General features: G+C 33.6%; 1 protein-coding gene across 1 annotated transcript in view; it reads left to right on the forward strand.

Moving 5' to 3' along the window:
* ARAP2 (ArfGAP with RhoGAP domain, ankyrin repeat and PH domain 2) overlaps positions 1-11,651 on the forward strand; it is a 165,170-nt gene that overhangs the window by 92,400 nt on the left and 61,119 nt on the right. Inside the window, exons 19-20 of the mRNA XM_011949140.1 lie at positions 5,383-5,546; positions 10,031-10,243. Of these exons, the coding sequence (XP_011804530.1) occupies positions 5,383-5,546; positions 10,031-10,243 (377 nt within the window). The remainder of the gene's footprint in view (positions 1-5,382; positions 5,547-10,030; positions 10,244-11,651) is intronic.

An 11,651-nucleotide genomic window follows, 5' to 3' on the forward strand; every position in this document is an offset into this window, starting at 1 on the left:
TTACATGTAACTATACATCCCAACAAATGAGCTCCTAGGTATTTACCCAAAACAATTCATAATATAGGTCCACAAAATGACTCCTATGCAAATATTCAAATCAGATTTATTTATAATAAAAAGTGAGGATGTTTTGGGTCAGCCAAATGTTTTTAGTCAGTGAACGTGTAAACAGAGTATGTTATGTGTTCATATGTGAAGTACTGATTATCATTATAAAGGGACCTATATTAGCAACAACACGAATGAATCTTAAAACCATTGTGCTGAGTAAAAAAAGCCAGGCACAAAAGAGTAATACTGTATAATTCCATTCCTATGAAGCTTTAGAGCTGGTGAACTAATGAATGGTGACAGAAGGCAGATAAGTTCTTGCCTAAGATTGTGGGTGGGGAAAGGGATGCAATGCAAAGAGTTATGAGTGAACATTGTGAGTGATGGAAATGGTCTACATATTAATCATGGTGGTAGTTACACAAGTGTAAACATTTGTAAAAATATTTCAAACCATACACTTAAAATGAGTTCATTAAAAATTCTAATGACCAGGCATCACTCACAGAAATAACACAGTTCACACTTTCCCAGAAGAAAACAAACCCAAAAGCCTATTTGGATGAGAAGTAGGATCTTCTTTGAGAGGTTGCTTAGGAAGTATAAAGAAAAATGCACAGTACACCCTTCTAAAACTATCCTCCAAAGTCCTGTCCATTACATTTCCAACATGCCTAGGATGCTTTTCAAGGCAGAATGTAAGTGTACAGTCTTGAAGAAGAGAAATAGGTCTTCTGTTGTGAGTGGCTTTAGCAGATCATCTTTCACGTCCATTCTAAAACTGTGACTGTGTAATAAATTGTTGAGGAAATTCTGTTTTGTGAATCTTAGGTGTGACAGGACTAAGAAGAAAGGCAACAGAAAGACACATCACCATTTCATGTCTTGAATGAGTCTTTTTGGACCTGAGGACCAGAGTTTTAAATTATGGAGATCTGATTCCCAGGTAAAGGAAGGCTCATAAACCAGGCTAGTACTGAGTACCTCGAATGTGCAATTCCTACCTAATTCTGAGGCCTCAGACATGTTCTTTCTGGCTCTTAGTTTCCTAGTCATATATGGAAAAAAAGCTTGGCAGAGATATTTCCAGTTCTCTGGCTCAAAAGCTCAATGACAGTCTAAGATGGCTTGGTTCAGAAGGCTTTAAATATCTTTTCCTTCAAGGGATCAGTCAAAACTTCAACTTATGTGATTTGTTTCTAATTACATTTTTAAAAACACAGACGTGTATAAAGAAGGAAACAAAATGTCCATGAGTTTTCTACCCAGAGTTAATTTAACATTTTAGGAAATGCAATTGAATTTATACATATGTGCAATTATGCATTCTTTGCTCATTGTACTAAGTTTATAATATGTATATTTGGAAGTAGCTAAATCACTTAACCTTTCACTAGTTTTTGGGATTTCAACTTCCATTTTTTAAATGTTCGGGTAAATGTATGTCTTTGTGTGCATGTGCACATGTGCGTGAGAGAGGGACAGAAATATATTGAAAGAAACAGATATTTACCTTCATTTCAAATCATGTACTCATGAAAGAGTCCTGTGTTTGGAACTAATTGTCAAAAGTAACGGATACATGTTTTAAGATTCTTAGAACATATTTTCAAATTTCTTTTTAGAGTATCTCATCAGTCTTTAAAATACTATGCACATCTTGTTATACTCTAGTGATGAACATCATACATTTTAGATTTTTGATAAATTGCTTTGACACATCATTGCTTTTACGTGTGTGTGTGTATGTGTGTGTGCATGTGTGTATGTGTGTGTGTCCATTCTAATAGTGTGACTTTGTAATAAGTTGCTCAGGAAATTCTGTTTTGTGAATCTTAGGTGTGATAAGACTGATATAAATATATATATATATATACACACACACACACACACATGCATATATATATATATATATATACATACTTGATTCTTAGACTGGTTTGTGGTTACATTGGCTAATTCTTTCTGTGACTTACCTTTCCATGGCTGATGACGGTGTTTCTGTGGAGGACTTACTATTTTATTTTTGTATAAATGCTTAGGGTATTATCTTTTCCAGCCATATTTATAGAATATTTCATTTGCTTTTCAGTTTTGTTTAAAATATTCTTTATATGAGCATATTTATTTTTTATGTAGTCAACTTTGTTGATCTATTATTTGTGAAGATACTTCTGGTTCTTGTCATAGACTAGGCTCAAATATGATTGTTTATGCTTTATGGTTATTGTATTGCAGTTTTAATATAATTGTTTTTGTTAGTCCTCGGACCTAGTTTCTAGGTCTTATTGAACTGGCTTGATCATTATAACAAATAAGAATTTTTCTTAATATGGCTTTGAAGTGCCCTTTGGAATTTATGCTTAGAAAATGGACAATTAGCATAACTAATTTCTCTGTAATTAGAGTTCATCAATATTACTTTTCTGATTGTCAGGATATAAGTAAATGTTTCCTTGGAATTCTCATCCGGGAATGTGAAATTGTTGTTTGATAACACTTGAAATCTCAAAGTCGACCAGCATTTGTATTGAACATATCTTTTGATGCTTTATTCAGTGTCCACGAATTTTAGGTAAGCATCAGAGAGGCAAGTTAGTGCACTGATGCTATTAAATGTGAAACCATCTATTGCACTGCATATATACTTTGGGATTCGCCCTTTGACAAATCGAGAAAGTTCCACTCTTCACTGATTCACAAGGAGACAGCTCAACTCGTCATCAGAGGATTTTTTTCTGACTAGAAAGAAAATTTGAAGTTTGAAAATGTCACAGTTTATGGCAGAATTATACTCATATTGTAGGAGGGCCACTGCATTTTGGATTTCTTTCACTGCTTGCTAAAACACCCATTGTAGTTGTTTATAAGCAAATAGTTACAAAGATTTTATATCATATTTAAAGCTCAATTATTAAATTACGTAAAATGTTTCTCTCTTTACCTAAACTTGTGAATATAGCAAGACATAATGTTGATTAAGTTCACAAAATCAAGAGGTTTGATATTTCTCAAAAAAATTATCTGAGTTATATAAGTTAGACAAATGTATCCAGCAATAGAATGCTTTTTTGAGCTAAAGATGATATAAGATCAATGAAAAGGCTGTAGCATGTCAGGCGTATTAGTACAAATTTCAGAATTCTTCAAAAAGAAAATTACAACACCTGGAGGTCAGGACTACTCTGGTGCTGTGGAAAATAGAAACAATAGATAAAGATGTCAAAAAGCAAGAGATGAGGATTACAAGCACCAGTATTAGTAAAACAGTAGTAGTTATAGCAAGTTCAAATGTTAGAAATGAGCATGATAAGGTGCAGGTATCTTTGTCTTCTTCCAGGAGCATTTCAAGAAAGAATACAAAGGGAAGAAAGGAAATTTTTTATTTCTTTTTTAAAATTAGGTACAATGATTATCAGAAATGTAAAAGATTACATTCCTTATTATCCACCCCTTTCCCCCAAAGCCCCAGAATTCATGCAGTTTATTCATGTCTCTTTAGGTTGAATATAAACTAGCCCTGTCAAGTCTGAAATCAAGATTACATAGTTTTACTTTGGTGTAAATATACTTAAAATACATCAACAATCGGTTTTTCAAAGCAAACTTTGTATCTAGTGATAGGTCTTTAAAACTGCTATGTATCCACTAAATGCCAGACACTATGCTAATGACTGGAGATACTGAAATTCTTTGCTTGCCTGTGTAAAGTTTGGAGTTTCGTGGCTAAAACATTCACATAGCTACAGCAGGTGATATGATGCAGGACAAAGCCACCATTGAAAGATTGAAAAGGAGTATCTGTGACATACTAAGCATAAGAGGGAGGTCAGGAACAGTGTCAAAGAGTCTTACCTGGAGTAGAATTTGGGGGGAAGGTTTGGAGTAGCCAGCCAAAGAGCAGGCAATATGTATTACAAAATCCAGGAGGGGGGGTGTGTGTGTTTGTGTGTGTGTGTGTGTGTGTGTGTTTATGTTTCCTGAGTGTCTTAAGTATAGGAGAATGGCAGATCAAATTGCAGGTAAAAATATAGACTAGTTTATGAAGGCTATTTTATCTTGAAAGCTCAAGAACTGTAAGGCAGTGATCTGGAAGAGATGTCATTAGCTTTGCATTTTAGATCATTCTGGCAATAGTGAGGAGTAGAGATTACAGAGGTTGAGAATTGGGAAAGGAATTCTGTAAGGAGGGGCTGTAGTGACCTGAAGGAACAACATGAAGATCTGAAATAAGGCAATCTTGGAAAGGAGAGGAGTCAGAGTGAATACATTGGGAAACTGAGTCAGCAGAATTTTGTGACTGAAGTAATGTGGCAGTGATTGGGTAAAGAGACTGATCTACACTTAATTAATACTAAATTTCTAGTGCGGTATGTGGAAAATTTTTGGTGCCAGAAGTTTGGTATGGGAGAGCAAAAGCTTTGATATGCTTATTGCACATTAAGGTGAAGATTCTCAAATACAAATATTCTTTAGTAGTATAGTTTATACATTAGTCATTAATATTATGTCTATTGAGTGTTGTCCTAAGTGCTATTATTATGTTTATTTTGCCAATGATGAAACTGAAGCAAAAATAAGGTTGGCCTGTCTAAAGTTACAAAGGAAGTAAATGGCAGAGCTAAAATTTAAGTTCAGAAAGTCTGATTGTCATTCCCACTCTCAGGTGCTCTATTCTCTTGCTTTTCAGTAACATGGGTATCTATCTGATCTATGAAAATTATAGCCTGGAGATAGGGATTTAGAAGTAAACTAATTTATGTGAAAAGATGAAACTACTGGCCTGAATGACATGACCCTGGAGAGTCCATGGAGCTTTTGTGTGAGCTGAGGTTACGACTTTGTCATTCAGAAAGAGGAAGTGAGATTGGGAAAGAGACTGAGCGACCAGAATGATAGGAGGAAAATCCAGAAAGAATTGTGCTATAAAATTCAAATTGAATGCTAGTTTTTTCTCTTTTTAAGAAATAAAATCAACAATTCTAAAACCTTAAAAAACATAGCCAGAAATAGCAGTTAGAAGTCACAGGTGATAAGCAAAATGGTTTTAGTTTAGTTATTCAGAAAGAGAATAAAAGAGGCTGGGGAATGAAAAGAAGTAAGACCATAAATCCAGAGAGCTTCCTCAATGCTATGGAGTGATGTGACTATACAGGCCAAAGAGGGATTGAGTGGAAGTTCACCGTGGATGAGAATAAAAGAAGAGTTTTTCTTGTAATAGGTAAAACAGGATCACAATTGTGTGAATTTTAGGGCAATCTGTCTTGGAGTAAGATTTTTTTTAAAGAGCAAAATTATAATTTGAAATGCTTTTTAAACTTTTAACAGAACATTATACATCCATGGGCATACCAAGTTGGATTTCACAGTCTGGCATACTGCAATTGAAAAAGCAGCAGGTACAGATGGTAATGCTTTACAAGATCAGCAGCTCAGCAAAAATGACGTTCCCATTATAGTGAACAGCTGTATAGCATTTGTTACACAGTATGGTAAGTATCACTGAGTTTTTATTCAACCTCTAGAACTGATCATATCATTCTTACAGATTTTTAAGTGGTACCTCTATTGGACTGATTTGAAACCCTTTATATTTGTAAGTACACTAGTGAAAAATAAAGGCAGATTTACTGTTCAGCTAATTACCATTCCTTCTCCCAATAAGACTCGTTTAAACTATACCATACATTTTTACCATTTCCTCCTTCCTTTATATGCATAAAATATTAAATAACATATTGAAATAATCTAAATTATAATATGTACATAAAAATAGTAGATTATATGTTTTATTCAAGTAAGAAAAAATAGTAGATTGAAGACTATCTTTCAGAGATTACAAGGCTAGATTAAAGCCTACAGTGACACAACATGTCTAAGCATGTTTTTAGAAGTGATGAACTGTGGAACAATATGTAAAATAATTTACTTCCTTTGGCATACAGAAAGTATGCGTGCAGTTTATATTCAGAAGCATAGGTATTAATTTTCACAATTTTTGCTCATTTTCAACAGATGTTTCAGTGAATAGTTTGCAAACAAAAAACATGTTGATCTGTACCATGGTCCAGCTTCATGTCAGTTTTATATGCTATGTTAGTATTTTAGATATACCTGAAAGATATCCTCTTTTCTTCATGTTTATTTTCAAATGGTTATGAGTTCTCCAAATTCCTTTTATTGCATATATCTTTCATACTGTAAATTTCTTGATGCTATTTTAAATGTGAAAATGTGAAAATGTTACCATGAGCCCTTTTAACCTGTAGGTAAATGCCATTTATTTAGATTACAAATGTGGAAAAGAGGAAAATGATTTGATATTTTGGATTGTATTAAATTTTTTTTGTTCTCCTAATATTAGAGGTGTCTTTGGGTGTTTTTAATATGAAAAGAAGATATAAGTAGTGAGGGCTGCAGTAAAGCATTGTATTATTAGTTAATTGTTTCTTTATCAAGTACTTATTGTATGCCAGTCACTGGTCTCACTCTTAGAAACACAGTAGTGGAAGTAAAAAGTTCAAGACAAAGCTATGAATCATATCTTCTAGTATGGGAAACTGACAATACACTGATATGTAACAAAATATCAGAACTAATGATATGTATAAAGAAAACACTTTTCAGGAATTAAGCTTAGGCATATTTTAATCTCTTGTTCTAGGGAGAGTGTCATTTTAAGTATTTTACTTACTTTGTATGTAATGCAAGTGCAATTATTAATGTCCAGATTCATTGTGTTTTTATGATGTATCTACTGAAAATATATACATAATCACGTATTTGGGCATTACTATAAGAAGTTTCCTGCTCTGATAGTATGTTCGTGTTTTTCTTATTAGCTATAATCATCTGTTAAAAAATGGAGGAAGGAGAATGTTACCTTTATTTGTTACAGCCATTCAGTGTTAGTGTACGTTTTGCAGATATACATGAATCATATATATGTTATGTTTTAACAGGAGCATAACCTCATTGGGAATCATCACAACATGTTAGTTTCATAATGGCATAAGGCCTTTCTTAAGCAAGAAATAATTAAAATACCTTGACTAGCTCTGATGTAGCCAATTTAATGTTTTTCTAGGGAAATCAGAATTTTCCTTGTGTTTATTTGGGTTTAAAATAATTCAGCATTAGATTTTTTTCAACTAAAACTCATATCTGATAACAACTTTATACATCTATTGCAAGATGCCTTCACTTGCATCTTAGAATAATAAAGCCAATGAAGGATTGTGTTTATATAAATATACACGTACACTTACATATATACACACATATGTGTACATACATATATTCATATATATGCATACATATAGTCATATAACATGTATATATTATATATAAATGTATGTATCATATATTTTATATTATATGTAATTATATATAAAATTGTGTTTGTATTATATATCTACTGAAAGTAGATAAATAATCGCATATTGGGCACTACAGTAAGAAGCTTCCTGCTATGATAGTATGTTTATGTCATATATATATATATTTATATTCAGAACACTGGGGAAACCTCAATGCTACCAGCATGTATAGAAGAAAGATTTGGCAGGAACTTAGAAAATACCCAGTGATTATAGGATGCAGATGGTTTCATGGTGGCAATTATTTTGAACCTCCTGAGCTGTGGGTTGAAATCTCAAGACCAATTTTCTGTGCTCATTGTGTCATTGTGTCAAGGTTTGAACTTGACTGAGTTCATAAGATGACTTTTAGGGCTTTAATTTTTAAAAAGTAAATTACACCAGTTCTTGGAGAAAATTATTTCAATTATATAAACAAAATTATGTTCAAATTATTTTTCAGTTAACTTACTTGAGTGCCAGCTATTAGAAATTCATTCAGCTAGGGATATACTATCTCAAATGCTTAGTCAGTATTGATTTTTGTAGAACTTGCTTATTCTTGCATTAAGCAGTCATTTATTGAATACCTGCAGAGTAGTTCTAGGCACTGTGTAACTGCCGGATGTACACAGAGATATGTCACAGAAAATAAGACATAATTTTTGCCTTCTAGAAGTTTGTGGATTTGTGAATAAGAGACAAATACATGAGCAGTTACAAGTCAGTGTATAAAATTCTCTAGTAAAGAGGTTCAGGGGGTGCTTCCGTTGTCCATGGTGTAGGGATAAATTTCACTCAGAGAAGGTGTGGTAACAGAGAGCTTCATAGGTAAAGCACAGTGCTTACCATGAGCCCTAAGAGAAAATGGGAGCTAGTTAGGAGAAGAGGATAGGGATTCCAGGAGGAGAAATAGTGTGTGCCAAGGTATAGAGTCACAAATTTTGTGCTGGGAGCTTTGTGGTATTAAACGTAGCCAGAGCTTAGTGTAAGGAGAAGGAGTCAATCAATATAAAAGGCAGCAGGTTAGACTTTAAGTCAAGTAAGGTAAGGTTTAATATACGAAGTAAAATCCTCAAACTTTGCCTCATAGGCAGCAAGAGGGCAGTATTCGAATTTTTAAGCTTGTTGATAACACGTACAGACCCGAATTTTAGATCATGCTGTTATCATTGTTGAGACACACAGAGGGCTGCACAAGACTATGGACAAGGAGTTGTGACAATGTAGTAAGAACTCCGTGCACATGGAAAGGAGAGGACAGTTGTGAGAGTGAGATCATGATGAAGAATCTATGTGATGCAGTACTGCATTTTTTTGTTTTTAATGTGCTGATTGAGAAATAAATACTCTGACTTGTAAAGGGCTAGGGAGAAGGCAATGCCGTATATTGAGGTAGAGAGGAACAAGATAAAGAACATGGTGGGGGTGGAAAGTGAGGTAATAAACAGGGCAGGAGAATTAATTCCTCTGGGTTATTTTTATTTGCCATAAGATGTATGGGTGTATGTTGCATGTATATGTAATGGTATATGTATGCATATGTGTGTATGTGTAAAATCATGGAAATTAAAACCTGAGTTAAAATGGTTATGTAGAAGTGATGAGGTTGGATGGGTTCTCACCCAGTGGGCAGGAAGAGAAGAGAATTGAGGAAGGATCCCTGGGATGACCAGAAAGTATTAGATGAGCAGAGAAAATTAGAAGACTGAGAGAGCAATCACAGAGGGAAGGGAGAAAAAAAGAGATATGAAATCATGATGTCATGAAAGTTATGGGGTTACAAGAATTTACAGGCTTTCATTCAGAATGTCAACTGCTGCAAGGAGTTCTCCCTGGATAAAAATTGAAAAGCATCTAGAAAAAAAGAACATTGTTAATATTCTTGATGAAGGGTGACCCCACCAGAATGGGGATTGGGCAGAGATGCAAGATTGTGTGGTCAAAGGATTAACAGCCATGTGAGACAGTAGAAGGAATAAATATAGGAAATTCAGCCTGGTTGTGAAAGGAACAGGGAAAAGAAGCCTGGGAGGAGGCAAGGAAGGCTTTTGGGGTTTGAATTATTGTCATTGTCATCATCACTCTTCCTCCTAACCACTGCTCCTTTTATTTGGTATGGAGCACGTCATAAATCAGTAACCATGAAAAAGAGGTAACCCAACTCTCCATAGGAAATAAGGTGAAGATGGGAGCATTCAGAAATTAATATACAATATGGGGGGCAGGAGGTTGATGACATTTACACCAGAGAGGCTCACTTTTGTCAGTGAGAAATGGAGGTAAGTTGTTTGCTGGGAGACTAAGTGAAGACAGGGCACTTTAAGTAAAAGAACATTTGAAAAAGATACTATGGAGAGCTGGAGGAAGGACTGATCAGGAGCTTGCTAAAAGCTGAGTCTGCATGATTTGCTCATTAGGTTTACATTTTAAATACTAAAATGAGGGGTAAGAAGCCTTTCCTGCTCATGCATGTTTATATCATCTGTTGCGTAATGATTTCATCATCTTACTCATCATCTCAACACAAACATTTGTTTCGTTTTTAAAATATCAAAGTGGCTTTTGTATTTAGACTTTTAAAATGTAACTTTTTTTTTTTTTTTTTTTTAACAAAGGTTTAGGATGCAAATATATCTATCAAAAGAATGGTGATCCTTTGCGTGTAAGTGAACTCCTGGAGAGTTTCAAAAAGGATGCAAGAAGCTTTAAATTGAGGGCTGGAAAACATCAGCTTGAAGATGTGACGGGTGTGTTGAAAAGTTTTCTCTCTGACATTGATGATGCACTGCTTACCAAGGAGCTCTACCCATACTGGATCTCTGCTTTAGGTAATATTTATACATATATATAGATAGATATGTATGTGTGTATATATATATTATACAAACCATAACACATGCTTGCCTTTTAATACTTAGACTTTTTTGATCAGTTGAAATTTTAATTGAAAGAAAAAATGTACGTAATGGCTTAGAACAGAAATTGTATAAATATCAATAGCTGTTTCAGTCTACCTCAAGAGAAATTAAAAATATTTGCTCAATCGTTTGGTATATACTTAGTTTTCAGTCAATTTCTTAGTTCATACTTTGCTTTAACTTTGGAATGTTATACTCAAGTCCATGTGTGCTACTAATTTCCCGTTAAAAATAAAATGAAGCATTTACTACATGATTCATTTTGCAAGATAGTGTATATAACAGTTTTTAACTGTTGCTTCATTTATCCTCGATTCCATCTAATGAAATAGAATTTTGTTATACACTGTAAGAGAAGCTAATTAAGAGATGACCCTAAGAAAGGAGTTTATTAAATCCCTCATGGGTCAAATTAATTTCAGTGAAGCCTGTTTTTAACCTCCAATGCTTTGAAACAAGTCCTTTTATTGAAACATTACAATAACAAAGACTTAAATGTAAATATTGCCTTTAATTTCACCTTTTTAATAAAGATGATTTTGTTTATCCATATTATAGTCCTTTTCTCTACTTTTGTAATTTATGTATATAACATTTTTATTTTTATTAATAAACTATAACCATTTCTCATATATCTATAATATTTTCCAAATGATAATTTTCAGTCCTCCATTGTTCTAGGTTTTAAAACTTACTTTTGAATTGTTCTATAATTATAATGTGTTTGTCTCTTATATATTTAATCTATTTCAAGATTTGGAAAATGGCTTTTGAATTTGGTCACATGGCATTCCTCTATTGAGAAGTAATTTTCCTCATTGAAAGTATTTGTTTGATCTAAAATAAGTGATATATTTAAAGATATTTTTGAAATGATGTTACAAAACACACACAGTTTGAAAATTATCCCAAGGATGACCCTAGTTAGTGTCAGGAAGAGTAACATTATAACGAAAATAAAGTTTCTCATGATACAACTACCTGTCAGAAGTCTTTCATTTGCCTTCTGTTTCTCAAATCAGGGTTCACTGTAATACCAAGAATACTTGATTATATAATTTTCTAAGATATAAAATACAGAGATAAATACACTGCTTTAATCTCAGTTCCCTTGAAACCCTCATTTTTGTTTTAAGAAAGTCTTATTGAAATGTGTGAAGCTGTTTAGAGTATCTGTACTTCATAAAGACTTATAATTTGTCTTTATTATAAAATTGGTTATCAGTAGTACATGGCAAGGCTGGGCATGGTGGCTCATGCCTATAATCCCAGCATTTTAGGAGGTCAAGGCAGGAGAATAGCTTGAGGCTAGGAGTTC

This window comes from Colobus angolensis, unplaced genomic scaffold, assembly GCF_000951035.1.
Source record: "Colobus angolensis palliatus isolate OR3802 unplaced genomic scaffold, Cang.pa_1.0 Scaffold29, whole genome shotgun sequence".
Classification (NCBI taxonomy): Eukaryota; Metazoa; Chordata; class Mammalia; order Primates; family Cercopithecidae; genus Colobus; species Colobus angolensis.